This window comes from Haplochromis burtoni, unplaced genomic scaffold (assembly GCF_018398535.1).
Source record: "Haplochromis burtoni strain Fernald_Lab_line unplaced genomic scaffold, NCSU_Asbu1 Contig_323, whole genome shotgun sequence".
In the NCBI taxonomy this organism is placed as follows: Eukaryota; Metazoa; Chordata; class Actinopteri; order Cichliformes; family Cichlidae; genus Haplochromis; species Haplochromis burtoni.
In genome coordinates, this window is record NW_024582684.1 from 194,250 (window position 1) to 212,804 (window position 18,555).

An 18,555-nucleotide genomic window follows, 5' to 3' on the forward strand; every position below is an offset into this window, starting at 1 on the left:
TAATAGGGACAGACGACAACAACAGTTGCCTCAGGGTACTTTATGCTGCAAGACCCTACATTATTAGAGAGAAAACCCCACCAATCAGATGATCCCATAATAATAGTGATGGGCACTCATTATACAGCTACATGTCAATTTTTGTACAAACAGCACACCTTTCTCCCAGTGGGGAATCTAATGTGTCAAGAACTAGTCCTGTTATATTTAGACAATGATTGAGTCAGTAGCTTTTACAATAGCTCTGACGCTCTGGAATAATCCTTGTTCATGAATACGTTTCATGAATACGTTTCTTAAATAATTGATTGTTTGCTCTGTTAAAATGTCAGGAAATTTAAAGAATGTTTAGACAGTTTTCAGGAGGCCGGTTTGACTTCATCAGCTATTATTTTTTGTTCTCAACGTCAAAGGGTTTTGTTTCATAAGACAAAAAAAGAACATCCTCGCTGTCAGCCGGCTGGGACTATAATGTTCGGCATCTGTTCTTAAAAAGTTTTTTTTAGACGAATAGTTTTGGGAATATCCTTTTTCACCTTCATGCTATGTTGTATGACAGCATAAACAGTTAACCTGGCATTATCCAAAGATTATAAACTGAACCTATTAATATTTGACATCTCAGTATGAACAATAAACTATAAAAATTACACATTATCTTCGGCTTCCTCTTTTGTTTTCCACAATTCTCATTCGTACTTTGAACAATTAAGTGATTACAATAACAGCTGAAAGTGATTTCAGCTGATTGCCAATTATATCGGTGCTTTTAACAGCTATATTTAAGGAGCAGAAGTAGCGAGGGTAGATCAGTTGAAATACCTGGCGTCAGAGAGGTGAAGGGGTGAGTGCAGGAAGAGTGGGTGGAGACGAGTTTTGGGGATGATTTGTGACAGAGGGATAACAGCATGAGTGAATCGGAAGGATTACAAGATGGTGGTGAGACCTGCTGTGATGTATGTTTGACAAAAAGACAGGAGGTCGAGCCAGAGGTGGCAGACTTGAAGATGCAAAGATTTTCGATGGGAGTGACTAGAATGGACAAAGTTAGAAATGATGAATATATCAGAGGGACAGCTATGTAGAGGAAGGATTTTGGTGAATATTAGACACACGGTGTTGAAGATGGAGCTCTCAGGCAGGAGGAAAAGAGGTAAACCACAGAGAAGCTTCATGGATGTAGTGAAGGAGGATGCTAGAGATGGGGTGAGATGGAGGCAGATGGTCTGCCATGGTGAACATCCCAAAGCAGTCTTTTTACTAAAAAATAAATAAATAAATCGTGGGCTGTGGGAAAAATTATAAAGAAAACAAGACAGGAAAATGCTAACAAGAACTGACAGTAGCAGCAGTCATCTTGCCTCAGTGCTCTGTGTGGCCACTCACTGCAAACACAGCTGCTTCCAAGTAGCCAATAAATCTCTGTTGTTGGACACTAATCTATTTTCTTTCACAGCACTTCACCACGGGAAAAAGTTAGTTAATGTTACAGGAGACACAACGTTTCAAATCCTATTAGTATCTCAGCTTCTTTACCTCAAATCGCTGATTGCTGACTTTTTTGCCTTTCTTGTTCCAGACAATCTTGGGCTGTGGATCTCCTGCGGCCTGGCAAACAAAGGACGCGACTCCCCCCTGGACTCCTGTCTGGTCCTCTGGGGTTCGTGTGAATCTAGGGGGTGCTGTATGAAAAAAACATAAATCAAACATCAGGTTCACACTGAGCGTGTTAACTCTGTGTGGATGCACATCCACATGCCGCAAAGCAAAACGATAAGTTGTGACATACAGTTACAATCTTGATAGAATTTCCACCACTACTATTTACAGGCACTCCTACAAATATTCTCTAATAGATTATTATGTTTTTCCGTTCTCTGCTTTGTTGTTTCGCACCCAAATATCACTTCATATAAAACCACAAACTTCTGCTTACACATCAGTAACAGTTAAAGTGTGATTGTGATCTGTGCTGCACTTACACAGAGTGGGAAAGAGGGACGCCAGCTGTGTATGTGTTATGCAGTTTAAGTAGGAAAAATTAAGGACAATGATGCAGCCTGGAAACGATTTCAACAATCCAAATGTGTGTAAGTGTGTGTGTGTGAGTGTGTGTGGTATAATGTCAGCTACTTCTTGAAGTAGCTCTACACCTTCAGCACATCTTTCTGTTGGATGTTCACGAGGTTGGCTTTGTCTGTGTCCTTTTTTCTCTGTACATGTGTCTGTGTATGTTCCGCCATGTTTTTCCCTCTGTCCCTGTACCACCAAAGAAGCTTAATATTTATATGCCATAAAGGATTTATGAAGACTTACTCCTGACATGACCACTAAAGCCCCTCGTTCCAGGGACGCCAACAATATCATAACCGCAGCCTCCGCTGGATTGTGACATCATGACATCAAATAGATTCGGCACGTCAGTCACGGCACGTCACCACCAGCTTGCCTAATGGCATTCCAGCCAAACCAGAAAATCCCTACTTAAGGGCTTACCGCCAACCGCCCTGACAAAGGGAGAGAAATTGCTTTTTGCTGTTTAAAAGGAGGGAGGGAGTAAGGGAGAAAAGCTAAGCTCTTCAGAAAAGGGAAGGAAACAGAGAGCGAGAGAGAGTGAGTGTGTGTGTGAAAGAGTGGGAAGAAATGAACAGAGGAGTGAATGAGATAAAAGGAACGAGTGAGAGAGACAGATGGAGAGCAGTAGAGGGAGCGAGCAAGACACCGAGGGGTGAGATGGAGCGCGAGCGAGCCAGATGTACTGGCAAACATAGCCGGAGAGCCCCAAGCTGCCCAATCACCTCTACACCTCACTGGCTCGCAGCCAAATCTACCTCAATGACTGACTAAAACAATGTGTGTGTGTGCGCGTCTGTGTCAGAGAGCCAGAAAAAGGTAACGTGTGCATGTTTCCGGGTTCTTCTTCATCCTCCGTGCCACATTACATGCAAACCGCATGTTTCGGGTTACGACTAGGCTACTAAATGCTTATTGACAGGCTCGCGGTGACTGCCAAAAAAAAATTGACAACTTATTAGTCGTGTATTTATTTCAGTCAGCTGCGAGGCAAGAAATACCTTCATCAGGCCAAGCTTTTAAAATAAGAAAACTCGCAGATCCTCCTGGTAAACATGTATACAAAACAAAAATATAAGCAAAAAAAGTATCTTAGTATCTTAGTTAACAAATCAGTCAAGCAGAAAAGCAGTCTGCAGATTAACAGAGAACAGAAATAATGACCTGCCTGCAGCTATAACATGTAAAGTATGTGCAACATTTTTTGCGTGTGTCATTATAATGCATGTGTGTGTGTGTGATGCATGAGCGAGTAGATGGGTGTGTCCCTCTGAGAGAGAGAGAGAGAGAGAGAGAGCATGAGAGAAAGAGAAAGAATGAAGAGCAGGAGAATCTCTCTCTTAATCCTCTTGCTAATCTCTCCCCCACAAAACAAATGAAAAGTGTAAAGGCAGCAGGGCCATACTAACGGTAGATCTTTCCAATTGCTTTTTTTTTTATCTATCCCCCTCTTCTTTTTTACCCACCCTAACCCTGATCATTCTCTTCATATATCTCGTGTTTAATTGTCTTACGTTAAGCTTTGCCTCTCTATCTCTCTACCCCATCCCAGTTTTTTTAACCACTGAATCCCTTCTTTCTCCCGCTTCACAGCTGCTCTCCTTCCTCCATCTTTCATCCTCCTCCTTGTTACTCTTTCCCCATCTCCTCCCTCCATCTCTGGGGTGTTACATAAGTCTTCCTGTCACATTGACTGACTTTATGAAGGGAGGTGGGGTTCCAACCGTATGCTACACACTTCTCCCAACTCTCTCCTCGCAATTCCCCATCTCTTCTCTCCTCCCCTCTCTTTATTGGCTCTCATCCTTATTCTCTTTTCTTTGATTTCCCTTTCAGTTACTTCACTGTATTTTCTCTGAATTCATCTTCACTGTTCTCCTCCTCTGGTTTCCTCCCTCTGGGTGTCCTAACTGGTCTGTCTTTTGCCTTGATCATCAGGGTTTTTTTTGTGACTGTGCCACTTGGTGGGATTAAGCATTGACATCTGGGCCAAAGGAGAGAAGCTGAAACTCAAAAGGAAACTTAAATATTTGTACATGTTTTCAGGAGGGACGGAATATGTACAGGTTCATTGTTTTGCTGATGTAGATGGACTCGGAAAAATGAAGAACAATTACAGTGAGAAGGTGCTCATGAATGTTACCATATGTTACCACATTTCCTCACACCATCCTTCAATGTGATCCAAGATGGAAGTGAAGGAAAACTACTAAGTGGTCCACAGAGAGAGATTTAGAGGGAATTAGACGGTGCCAATCTTTCCACTCTGGTGTGAGTGTGTGTGGGGGGGTGGAAGAAGGGTGGCCTACATAGCAATCCATATAGTGGGACCTAATCTACACAACAGATTGCAGAATTTATTCGGTCAGCTCCTGTCCCTGCACCACTTCTGAGTCATGGCTAAAGATCTACGGTAAACAAAAAGATAATCTTCAGATCTTCCCTGTAATTAAAAATAAAAGAAACATAAGAATTTGGTTACCACCAAGTAGCACTGAAGATCTATAACCTGAATAATTTTGACTTCTTCACACATGCTTTCACATTTAGACGTTGTCTTTTCCGTCCAATTTTTAGTTTTAATTTTGTAAATGGTGACAAATATTATGCCGTTTCGGAATTAACCGCAATGGGGTGATGGGGGCTCAGTGAAGAAGCACTTTGAAAAGACAAATAGCCAGACTAAAGGAAGCTAATGGCACCGTGTAGGAGACTATGGGGGCATATTATAGCTGGCAGATGCTGTCTTAACCTAGAGGGAGGGAGAGAGAGATCGGGTTTGTAAGAACAGATGCTAGAACAAACCTTCAGGGAGCATGATTTACGGATATAGTGTACTAGGATTGGGAATGTGATTAGATATAAGAATGGAGAGCTGATGTTTGGTAGGGAAAACAGATGGAAAGTAGTGGAACTTTAAAGGTTTGATAAATACAAGTCTACTTTTAATGCGCAGAGAAATTCATGAATATGTGCTGAGTAATGAACAACGACTGAAATGTATATTTTATTCTCAAGACTCATGCATTTGATTACAGAAACCTAGGATGACTTTTTCATTCATTTGATTACATTTTCTACTAAAAGTAACCCTTAAACAGCAATATATTTTGGACAGGCTAAGGGCTCTGAACTCATTCCTACACATCTTTTAAAATGCTGCAAATTATGTGCCCTCATGTCTCATCTTGTGTGCCCGCAATCACTTAGCTGATCCAATACGAAAAAGCCATAAAGCAGACAGGCGGATCCGAACAAATCAAATCAACAAAAAGCAATGGATTGAGCAACACGAAATGGGACTATTCTGCCTGATACTGCAGATATCAATTGGAAAAGAAAAACTAATATAAACAATATAAAAATATAGCGGGAGTAAGCTGAGTTTTCATTAGTGAAAGACTAAGGTTTCAGCTAAAAGGAGCAGATACTGAGGTCAGCTTTTCCTATGTGCTGGCTAATGTTTGGAAATGAGGATCAAATTGTTTTTAACCTTTATGATCACATCAAAATCAGGGGCATCTTCATCTACGTACTCATAGATAATCCTGGGTGTGGACGTGTAATCATGCGTATGAACAGGTTATGTGAGTACTTGTGTTGGAAGTTTTGATCATGTCTAAAAACGCTGACTAGATCTTACCAAGCATCTGTGCTGCACCTGAGATTCATTAGTATGTTAGGGATAGAGAAAAGATCTAAATGTGGCTGGCCGATCAGTACCCAAAAGAGCACTGAATCAGGCTTGTCAGACAAGTTGAGGAACGAGGCCAATATAGAAGACTGAGCCAGGGCCATGATAGTCAGGCGAGAATGGGTGGGCAGCTGGCCAGAACCATAACTTAAAACACATTAACATCAAACGGACACATTAAGAGCAAATTATCAGCTGCTCGCTTTCGTCCTGGTAATGAAATTGGATTGCTTGGGCCAATAAACACAGAAACACAGAGCTATCATCCTTCTGCAGAACACAGAAGCATTAATTGGAAATTATTTGGCAAAATGAGCAATTTCAACTTAGCAAAATTAAATTTTACACAATAAAGTGCCATAACATTTGGAACAATTTCACATTAAAATATGATGTTATTCAGGTTGCACAAAGTTTAAGTGTCTATTTGAACCAAGCCAAAGCAAAGTATTACATCTTTCTTTAAACTCAAAGCCCTGCAGTTTTTTGGGTGAATTTATTATTTGACTTATTTGACATAGATTAGGAGTTTCTGAGCAACTGCCAGCTGATGTTAACAAGCATTAACGAAACATTGTGATTTTTACACTAATGCAGGGAAAGACAAAATGCACTTTTATTGCTGATAGTTAACGCACATCCAATTAGCATGACACTTACCCACCCAAGCTGCCGCAGGGTTTGGCTAGTGCCGAGTTAATCAGGGTTAATTTGTTAGAAACACAAGGGGAGGAATTAATCAAACAGGATCTCTTTTTATACACAGGTCATTAGAAGCACATGGGCTTCCCACTGGGTATACTACTTTACTGGGTCAGAGCTGGCTTCCCATAAAGAGGAACAGAGGGTTTTTTCAGTGCTGGTCTCACTGCATTAGTTACAGACCACTGGTCAGTTACGTTACAGCAAAGCTAACATTATCCAGGCCTCAACACAGATGAGTGCACCTGCTAAGCTAATGCTAAGACAAGGTAGTCAGATTCTGTTACTCACAGATGAGCGCACAGCTATGCTAGCTGCTAATAGCTACAGTGCCTGTGATAGCACAAAACTGAGAAGCTTTATATTTCTTCAGTTTCACATGCACTGTCCTGCTCTCAGCCTATCACCTTACTCAGGGTTGGACATTAATAACAATAAAGAACAAACTGAGGGATCACAAATAGTCAATTTAACAATAATTTAACAGGCTAATTTCCCAGAAAGTTAATAGTAAGGCCCTTAATCCTAGCGTGAGCTAGTTAAAATAAAGTAACACAACTTTGATTGCCATTTTAGTTTCGTGTGTTAATGACTTTGGAAATTGTTTGTGATGTGGCCCATTTCTGTCACCTTCTGCTGCACAGATCAAAGATTTAAAATGAGCAGATGAGCATGAGGTGACACATCATCACTGAAAATGAATTTTAATACAATATAATGAATTATTTCAGAAAACATACCATGAATTATTTGGATAATGACTAAAATTACTTAAGTTGATGGATGGCATTTTCATTTAATAATGAGCTGCACACATTTCTTATAACTAATCCTTTTCTCCACTATCGGAGCAGATTTCTGAAAACTGTTAACCCTTCTACTCTCCATGTGTCCATAAATTCATAAATCCTTTACTTGCCTAAAAAAAATGTTTATATATGTTTATGTTTATATATTATATTAATGGTCTATACTAATTTTCATTTTTAAAAAATGTATTATATATAAATGTAGGTATTAGTAAAGAATTGAAGTCAGTTCTAAAGCAAAGACTTTATCCATTAAATAACCTGTTTTACACTTTGCTTCCTTTGATGGCTCTGAAGTAGAGCGGAGGACTGGAGGGGCATGTACTTTTTTGATTTCATGTGGAGACCAACAGTGTCAACTCAAAAGCAATGAAAGATCCTTTTTTTTTTTAATTTTTACAAAAGCTCAAATGTAAAACTAAACCATTGTGATTGTACAGAGAAGGGTTACTCACAACGAAGATAAAATTAAAAAGATATATAATGTGTTAGATCTGCCTGTTCAGTTTATACAAAACAACTGCTGGATCTTGCTTAATACTGAATAGGGAGCTGTTATATTTATTTCTACAAAAATCTTTGTATACAGTACAAAAAAGTGTCATTAAAGGCAATGAATTCACACAAAAACTGTATGTTAATAACAAACTACAGAGAGTTTCACAAGCGTGATCATACCAACTTAATTTCTTGGACCTCACCCAATAATTAATGACATCACTCATTTATATGTCAGCTACATACCTAAATAGGTACAAAGTTTAAATACATACATAAAGTTTGGGGCTATACTTGGACACTGTTATTGATCACTAGTGCGCCAGTCATTTGAAAATCTGAGCCTACAGAGGAATTCAGCAACTGTCTCCTTCATGGCCCAAACTGCGTTGGGCAGGTGCTGACGTTATAACCAGTCATGTCAACCAGGTTTGGGGCTTTACTCTCCTCTTTCAGTGAGCAAAGCGATACAAATCACAAAAGAAACAAGATCCCTTAAAGTAAATTGCTTGTATATCTTTCACGCACTTAACAAATTCTTTGGGCTCAACCCGCTGACCCTGACCTTTAGGCTAACCTGACCTCTGTGACCCTGTTTCTTCACCCTGATCCAATGAATCCTGACTATGGCTGCATCCACACGTATTGGAATTTTCCACGTTAGTCTTCTAAAATATCTCTGACCATTTCCATGAAATGGAAATGAAAATGCAAAAAACGATGTCAGTTGTCATCAAGTGCATGCCAAAGCAACAGGTGGCAAAATAACCTCAACTGTGTCGAAATGTCAGCGATTCGGGAGCCTGAAAAAATACTGAACAGTCTGCCAATAAAAAAGGAGAAATTAGGCACAAACATTTGATGTTGGAAAACAAAATCTTCACTCTGGTTTTTCAAAATCTTCTTTCAAAGTGACCTAAAATAAAATTTATGTGGATGAAATGTCAAAACGGATAGGAAAAGCTACATTTACTTATTTTCTTTATGTGTGCATGTGTGTGTGTGTGTGAAAGTAAGAAAAGCTAGCTCCACTGTCACTGTAGCATTCTGAGCCAACCATCTCTCACTTTAAGCTCGTCCAAAAGGCCAAGTAAATACTGGCAATGGCAATGTGTTCAGAGGGTGACAGGTCAATCGGTCACCACATGAGCAAGTTCTTTGTTTCTAGTGTTGTGCGCTTGTCTAATATGAATGAAAAGATTATTTTTTCTAGTAAAAAACAACAAGAACAAAAAGACTAAGGAGTTTATTGAATCTCCTGTGTTTATTCCCTTTATACAAAAACCTTTCAAAATAGATAAATCAGAGCTGCCCAGTTTTTACAACACATTAATGAAGTGACGAAGCTGAGGGAAAGTTTCACATTACTGAAATCTTCCTCAGGCAAAATGTTAAAAAACTCTTGCTTGGTTTCAAAATGTACAGTCCCCTTACGAAAGCACATGGCTGCGACTCGATAATGCCATCCCTACTGTAAGCCTCTGAAACATGAGCTGTTTCTTTGTGTTGTGTTTCACATACTGCGGGCTGGAGTTTTCACTGATACATCCAAGCCACATGGGGAAGCATGGCAACCCGGTGGTTTTTGGGGGCAAATGCAGGCCAGCAGAAAGAAACCCTGTTGTTGTTTTGTTCCCGCTCACCCTGAATGATACGCAGAGAGATGGAGTTTCTCGTATCTCGATGCGTACGTGTGGCAGTGGCCTAGATTGTGACAGGATCAGGGCATTACTCTTAATCCACCAGATAGATGTCATATACATGCACGCGCACAGAAACACAGAGAAAGAAAAGTGTGTGGGGGGAGAGGTGGAGAGTAAAAGAGGGTGAATTAAAAAAATAAAAACGTGAAATCACATATGCAAGCTCAGTGCACTGCTTGCACAGTCGTACCAGCGCTTGTGTGCAGAATGCACATATGGTGAAGTCATGCAAGGTTTCCAGCTATGCACATGGGATACTGTTCCATTTGATTGCGTCATAATACTCTAGTGTAACTATACGAGTAACTTGGGTGTCGAGCAAGGGCGTCGATGTCGTCGGTATTTCTAGAATTTAGTAACATTTTATGCCACATACACATAAAAAAATCAAATGTGGCCTCTTTTTCTAGAAAACCCTATTATCCTTCAAATGTGTTTCATTCCTTCTGCATTAAGTTTAAGGAGAGATAAGCACAACTGAAAGCAATTTTTAGAATGAATTTAACATTTCAAAACATGTCGCCACATTTTGAAGACCAAAGATGTCAGTGTGTCCCAGCACCCCTGTTTGAATCCTCAGTATTCAAATCTCAGAGTCCCTACTGTTGATATTAAAAGAAGCTCTGAATGTCATACACAATGAGATAAAAAGGGGAAGAAACATCCCACCGCCCCCTTTCAAGCCCTCTGTCCCTTCTTTCTCACCAGATTACATGGATGTGCTGAGAGGAGGCAGAGAGCGAGCGCCAAAAGAGCAATGGAGAAAGTCACAACGAATGAGATGAGGGCAGGAGAAAAGAAAAACATAGACAAAGAAGGCAAAGTATGAATCCTTTCCCCCCTTGTCGCATCTGTGCTGCTCCCCGAACTCTCATAGAGGAACTGTGGGAGCATCATTGTTTTGATGGATGACTGGGCCTTAACTGGCCGACCCTGGAACTTACACGTGGGACAAGAGGGCAGGAGGCTGAAAGGAAAACAAGAGTGGTTTGCGGATATGTGTGCGTGTGTGTGCTATAACTGTTCTCTGGGTGACTGTGTACTTTTAAAACATTGCAGGATGGAAATGGCTGACTGAAGCCTGCACTTGTGTGTCATTACAGCAGCTTTGTGCATATGTATGCCTGCTTTAGAAGGTGATGATGAAAAATGTGCTCTATTCTATAACCACAAGCAGCTAGGCATGCTTCATGTATTATATACTTATGCAACAAGCATTTCAAAACAAATACACGGAATGAAATTTCCACTAGATACCATTTTGACTGAAAAAGTATAACTCCTGGATGTTTAAAAGACTCATAAAGCTTGACTAGCAGCCTTTTCCTCTTACATTATTCCCTTTCTGAGTATCAAGTCTTTTAGTACTCCCACATTCCTCTTATGCCTTAATGTCTTTTATGCTTAGTCTCAACTCAGACCGGAGCATTTCATCACCTCTGCTATAAGAGCCTCATTGCTAATTGTCAACCTGAATAGTCAGACCTGGCCATGTCTCTCTCTCAAAAAGTCTGAATATGTTTCCAAGCACATCAACTCAACACGACGTTTTTGGTTTCCAAAATCTCCAGAGCCACGTTTGTCCCTCTCAGCAGCTCCCGGCGGTCTGTCAATCTATACAGTCTCCAGTTATTTAAAAAAGTGTTCTATTCTATTCTGTTCTATTTATTATCAGAGAAAGCTGCTTTAATTTTTTTTCATTGGCACAAATAGATAGAACTGACCTTCCTCCATATCACAAATATTCCGTTTTGTTGATAATGAAAAAATTCACAACACTGAAATGTAGCTTTTTTGTTTCCACAGTTTCATAAATGCAGATGAAAACGCAAATTTAAAATACCAAAGATTTTGTGGACAATTACTGGAGACAAGAAACACCTGGTAAAGATTTGAATTCTTTACACTTATTAATAATGTTGGTAGGACACGTAGGACACATGTTCTTCATGAGATCAAAAATGTGTCTCAATACAGATTTTTGTACAGATTTGATCTTGTAAATTAATTCAGTTAAACAAGCTAAGCTTAAACTATTGGTAAACTAGCTTATGCTTAAGAAAATGAATCACCAACTATCTTTTAATCATTAGAGCACAAATTAAAAAAAATATCAAAATTTTAAAATTCCAAAATGGACTATTAATAAACTAATTGTCTTTCAGCTTTAATTTAGCCTGTGGTTACACGTAATAAGCATTTTGATGACATCAACTTAGGCATTGGGAAAATCCATCCTTTCATAAACAAACAAACAAAAAATACATAAATAAATGAATAAATTCTTTTTTTGTTCAGTAACATTAAAAGTAACGATTTGCAGTAATTGCAGCTATAGTTTCGTCCAGGATGTGACTATACCCAGTATGCTAATGTGCATGTAAATTTCCTTGACAAATATATCGGATGAGGATTGGATGATGTGATGAGCCACAGGGATCACACATGGATACACACAAACACACACACACATGCACATGGTATAATCACAATTACACAAGCAGTAGGGAAATTATCTGATTTGCCATATGTGGTCTGTCTATCCATGCCAAGTAATACTGGGATGGACAAAAACATCTGGCCTTGTATCAAACCTGCTACCAAACATACACTCATCCACAGATGTACAAACTCACACAAACACACACGAACACACACACATATAGTAGGGATGTGATATCTGGAATAGTGGTCTATGAAACACAAACAGCTATATATAACATATAATATATACAATTAGCTTTAGCAATGAAGCAATGAATCACAATGTACAATAAATTACAGCAACAGTTTATAAAAAAGCATTTTATTATATTTTTTTACATTACATACTTTGGAGGTTTGTTGTCATGTGCATCTTGAAGAACTTCATGTAATCTCAGAGTAGCTAAATGTTAATGAGATCAGGGCTCTGTTGAGTCCATGGCATCTACTGCAGATCTGTTTGTTCTGCTTTCATGACTCTGGCTGTTTGTTTGGTTTGATTTCATCAGAATAAACCAAATTAAATTCAGACTCCTCAATGTACACAAATACACTCTGCACAATATTATATACGTGCATTTGTGTGTGTGTGTGTGTGTGTGGCTGTGTCTGCACTAGTGCAGAGTGTGAAAGCACTCACTGTCAGCATCAGCGAGGAAGAGGAAGCTGAGGAGGAGCAGGCCTGGACAGGAGTGCATCATGGGATATGTCGACACATGCATGCTGTATCAGCCGTGAGCTCACTGCCTCACTGTACAACAGGACAATAGAAACAGGCTCTCACAACCTAGGGAGGGAAAGAAAGAAAGAAAAGGAAACACAGTTATTAGTCCACTTTTTAGAGAATTTCAGACATTATATCAACTGTGGCTACACACACACACACACACACACACACACACACACGGGCACACACAGACTTGAAGTGTGTGAGTTCCCCCTGGGCCTCACACTCCAGTTATGCAGCTGCCTCTCCCCTTCTCGCTTCATTAAGACCATACACTCATTGCCAGAGGTGTGTTTTGATGTGTGTGCACTTGTGTGTGTGTTTGAGAGAGAGAGAGTTGACTAAGTAGCTGATGAATTTCAACTTATGGCAAACATTTGGCATTAAAAAAAAATCAGCAACTTCTGAAGTTCAGTTATGCTTTTCTTTCTTTCTTTTTTTTCCCAATCTGCCAAGCAAGCAATGGTCTGAGTTTTTCTGCTTTATTTTTTTTTGCCCATTATATAATCTACAAAGCTTTTAAGTACTACAAAGTACTTCAGTAATGGATTTCTTCCAAATGTGCGTCATATCGTCATGATTTCAAATTGATAAAAAAGGAATGACTGGCTTTAAGATGGAGGGGTGGAAGGCTAGAGCAAGGGATTGATGGATGATGGGCAGATTAAAGTGGGAGGAGACTGACTAGTTTTATCTGCTGGCTATGTTGCACAGTGTTGGATCAACATACAGCTCAATGTCTCTATCCCTTCATCTTAAGCCTCCTTCCTTCCTTACACTCTGTCAGGTCCTTTCCTGCTTTTAAAGTCTTTACTCTCCAAAACGTTCCCTCGTCACTTCCTCATATCCTTTCTCTTTAACTTACGTTCCTTCCCTTTTCCTGTCATTTGTTGTTACTCTCTCCATTGCATCATTCTTTCTCCTTTCCATCAGTCGATTTTTTTTGTATTATTCCTAACTCTCTGTCCCTCTAACTGTCTGTCTGTCTGTCTGTCTGTCTGTCTGTCTGTCTGTCTTTGTGCCATCTGCAGTGCCTGGTGTGAGTGTTTGGCATTAGAAGAGACAGGCGTCAGTCTGTGTGTCAGAAATCTCACAGCTCAAATCACATGACACAATGAGACATGACAGATCACTGCTGCTGTCCAGAAGCTGACAGTGTTGAATGAGAGACACTGAAAGTGAGCAGAGGCAGGAGAGGGATGCGTCTGGGCCTATGCTGTAACGTACATGCGAGCATATGCGCGGGTTCATGCTCATGCTGCTTTATGTGAATTCCTGTGTTCGCTAACTCTGACTGCAAGTACCTGTAACTGAACTGTTTCTGTGTGTGCATCTACATATGCATCTGTGCGTGCCTGCAGCTGTGTCACTGAGAGGGTATGTGCATGTGTTTGTGTGCCTTCCAAAACTGGACAGATTCATCAGCGACGGCAGCAGTCTTAATCCCCTCCACTCGTGAACAAGCCATCTGATTAAAAAAAGACAAGGGGGGTGGGGTGGAAGAACACTGGAACCCAGAGCTCTTTGCATCCCTGCAGCTAAGGCAGCAAACAACTAAAACCCTCGCTGGATTTTCCACTTGGTTTGGTTTGGAACAATTGCTTTGGGATAACCTAGATCTCTCCGTGCACAAATTAAGTCCTGCACTGATTTACACTACTCTAGTACAGTATGGCCAGGCACAATACTTATTGTGTTTCTTTAGGATCTACCTAAAAGAAAAACACGTTTTTTTGTGTGTGTTCTTACTAACTAATTCACAAGTTATTTTGTTATTAGCTGTAAAAACTGCTCTCAATTACACAAACTCTACTTATTGTACTAACTACAGGGTGACAGCTATTGTCATTCTAAATGCATACTCATAACAGACAGAGCATTCATATGCACATTTGTGTAATTAAGTCTAATTTGCAGAAAATTCAATATTGGTAAGAATGGATCTTTTTTTTATGTGTGTGTGTGTGCTGTGTATGCCCACTAATCACTGCAGCTTATTCACTGTCACTGGAAAAGCCTGCATTATTTAGTAACTCACTTCACAGCGTGTCACGTTAATTAAAGAGCTAACTCAGGGTGGTTTAGGGGGTGGCAGTGATGGAGGTAGTGATAAATAAAAAGATACGAGAAAAGGTGTGTGGAGAGAGGAGAAATATAATAACGTGTAATGGAAAAAAGACTAAAAGAAGCCCAAAATACAAACTTACACACACAAACGGACAATCACACACACACACAGCCAGGTAGTCACCAGATTGTCATCTGCTGGCTGTTGTTGCTAGTATTACTGACGGCCTAACAGAAAGCCTCCCTCTATGCCCGAGCTTCTGCTGCTGCTGTAGATCACAGTCGGCCCTAAGCCATTCACTTACATTAGTCCCTATCACTCAATTATACACTGTCTGTCTGCCTGGGCCTGCAGCTATCTGTTACACTTATCGCTGGAATAGCTTCTGACAGAACAAAGACTAACTGAAGAGTGGGAGACCGGCTTATGCTTCTACGTCCGGGACAGACAGACGGACGTAGAAAAGTGAACAGGATTAGAAAATATGTGCGGAGCCTTGTTTCAGTAATAATAATAATAATAATAATAATAATAATAATGATCAAGAAAACATAGAAAAAACAAGGTTAAATTCATTTAAGTGCTATTTATAGTATTTATTTTAATCTATTGCATTCTTCCAGTTGTTACAGTCAATTTAGAACAGAAACAATTCATTAAGAGATCAAAAGTTGAGAGCTGAGGAAGTGCAAGTCAAAAGAAAAAAAAACAAATTAAAAGAAAGTGAAAATCTGATCCAAAAATGGAAAGAAAAGGAAAAGAAAGTGTGGGCGGATGATGAGACAGAGGAGGGGAGACTACAAAGCGAGAGCCTAGTACAGCTGGAAGGGATGTTGAGAAAGATAGAGACAAAGACAAAAGACAGATCCTAAAAAGCATAGCTTAAGGCAAACCGTGTGCCATGGAAGAGAACACTGAGAATCCTAATTTGATTTGATATTCCAAAAGCTGAGCCACCAAATGCAATTAGACATACTAATTAACTTATTCTATTTGCCCTGTTGAAATGGTGGCAGACTGACAGAAATGTCAATGAAGAGACAATTTGTGTTTGTTGCATCATAGCGCCGCACGAGAAAAAACAAGATAAGCTAAGTGGCAACAACAAGGTTTTTGTTGCACTCCTCAGCAGCGAGCTCAAGTTTTCTCAAAGACCATATTTTGATTATCTCGGGCCGCTTTCACACATGCAGCAAGTTTTATGGATGAGCTCATACGAACTCTGGAGTGAAAGCTGTCAGCTCATCTCTGGTGCTGTTATTTTATGAAGAAAGTCATCTTACAAATGACCTGTATGAGATCATTTAGTAACCACGGTAACACCTGGTGGTTCCTTGAAAGCACTCGTGTGGCAAAACTGGCTTTTTTTCTTCTTCTCAAGATGACTAACTTAATTCCTAAAGGACTTCAATTCTCAGCTTTTCCTCCTTCTCGGTGTAGGTGGTTTTGACGGCAACATGTCGTTTGATTATTTAACAGCTCCTTAAACTAATACCACGGCTTAACGGCGAAGTTGAAGATGCTGCCTTGTCACTAACACACGATCTGAAAGCACTCACTGACGTAACGGATAGATAACAAGTAGTATAAGATAAGAAAAAGAAGAAAAAGGAGCAAATTGTCAAACTGTCTCCTAACACAACAAAGAAAACACAGCTGGATATGGCTTGAAGGGAGAGTGTTTGTTTGATGTATATGACTACTGAGCATGTGCGTGCACATGAACTCATACACATGCTGATTACCAGTTATCCGTCATCTCCCCAAGTGTACACAAACAAACTCAAACAGACTCCAGAAGTAAGCCCTCAGCATTTTTTTAAGAGAAATTATGATCTTTAAAGGCACAAAACTTAACGTTGCGCTGGCACATTTTAATTGCCTCTGCAGAGGATAACTCACCCACCTTTGAGCGTTCAAGAGCAGCCGCTGTATGCAGGTAGATACATCATATGCCCATGTGTTATTATTTGTCAGTGTGAGAAAAACACAAGACAAGAGACACAGAGAAAGTGCTCCGCCGAGCCACCTCGCTGGCCTTTTCAAAAGTGACTCAGAGGGTGGTATCGTGTGGGCGCTGAGACGCACGTAAACTGTATACATCAGCTGCATATCCCAAAGATTCATATGCTTATATTCAATTATTGTTTTTCATTACTGATGACATTTTCAAAAAATTAAGGCCATCTGTGCCTCAACTTTTTTCAATGTTTTCCACATTAGCCATGCATGACAGATCAAAAACCACATACATTTGTGAACTTGCTGCACCTCTTGCACCAACATTTTAAGCCTGTAAATCCAAATTGGAGCAATACACTTGAAACTTGACTGCTGCGTGACTTATTGACCTCACCGAGTATAATGACGGAGAAGTGAAGAGCAATAGATTTTAGATGATGAATTGAAATCACATGTATTTGTGATATTAATTTAAGAGGACATATGATTTACTTGCTCTTAAAGATAAAAAGAGACGCCCCAATTTCCTCAGTTCACACCATAACACACGTGAAGCACTTTAATGTGAGTGCAATGTGGAACAGTGAGCTGCTGCACATATAGCTATATATAGCTATGAGAACAAATGACCAAATACCAGTTTTCACTGGGAAATGGAGCCCCCCAAAACTCTGAAAAGTCATTTGAGCTGGCTTTCAGGACACTGGCAGCAACAAGAAATCAATAAGACAAACTGAGAGGGGAGGAAGAGAAAATGTGATTGATTGAGATGAGGATTTAGGCTATCTGGCTGTACTCAACTTATCACTTCCCCCGGTTCACCAAACACTCTGTCCTCCTCCCCTCACCACATGCCTCTTATCCTTTCTTTCTGCCTCCCTTTATATCTTTCTTCAGCCTGGCTGCTTCTCTCTCTGCCTCCCCTTTTCGTCTTTTCTCTCTCCCTTCGCTACCCCGAACTTTCATCCAATCCCAAACTCTCAAGCAAACTATCATTTTCTTTTTTGCCTTTGTAAGATGGTTTCACCAACATCTTACCTCTCTTAAGAGGCACTGCAATGTCAATCAAGTGTCTTATCAGGTGATAACAGGGGATTTTGGATTTTCTTGAATAAAAATAAGAGCAAATTTCATACTCAAAGAGGCAAAGAGTACCTATTTCAGATTGCGAGACGGGCTTCTATTTCATTTCAGAACACATTTTTATTTTAATTTGCAGACATTACCCTTTTTTCCTTCCTCCTCAGTTCTGTTTCCTTGATGTTAGAATAAAAGCTTTTGAGTTGGTTCTCCCTTTTCAGCATCTCCTTGCGTGAAAGCAGTCTGTTCTTAACACCTGAAAGATGAAAATCCATACTGCTGTGACATTGCTGAATAATGTGGAAACCTCGAGAATGGCAAACTTCACAAGCCTGACTGGCTCAATACTGTTTAATAGCCCTTTATGTATTATTGTAAACACTGTTATCACTGATGTAACAGATGACAACTCAAAGACAACATGGTTGCAATTATTTATTTCAGTCGCTCTGAAGCTGATGAATAGTTTGTTTCTATTTTTTTTTTTTTTTTTTTTTTGGGCTTCGGCACAATAATACATCCCACTAGCTTCACCGACTGCCTGTGGACTGTTGCCTTCAGGCAGGCGATTTGATTGCTTTAATAGCCGTTAGAGTGCTGAGCCAAAGCGAGTGCTTTTCTGATTGTCAGTCTCACAAAAACTGCAACTATTGCTCTCCACCGCTGACCATTTATGGCACCTCTTTCTGACAGACCAAAATACCCCTGACTGCATACAGTCTATTAGCAGGCAAGATAGTGTCATCATTTAGCCA

General features: G+C 39.9%; 1 protein-coding gene across 26 annotated transcripts in view; it reads right to left on the reverse strand.

Annotated features, from left to right (window-relative positions):
* Window positions 1-18,555, reverse strand: part of ptprdb (protein tyrosine phosphatase receptor type Db) — a 163,662-nt gene that overhangs the window by 55,402 nt on the left and 89,705 nt on the right. For all 26 annotated transcript variants that reach the window (XM_014339939.2, XM_042228437.1, XM_042228435.1 and 23 more), the window contains 2 exons: window positions 12,604-12,750; window positions 1,537-1,682 (listed from right to left, as the gene is read on the reverse strand). In XM_014339939.2, the coding sequence (XP_014195425.1) occupies window positions 1,537-1,682; window positions 12,604-12,685 (228 nt within the window). In that variant the 5' untranslated portion in view covers window positions 12,686-12,750. The remainder of the gene's footprint in view (window positions 1-1,536; window positions 1,683-12,603; window positions 12,751-18,555) is intronic.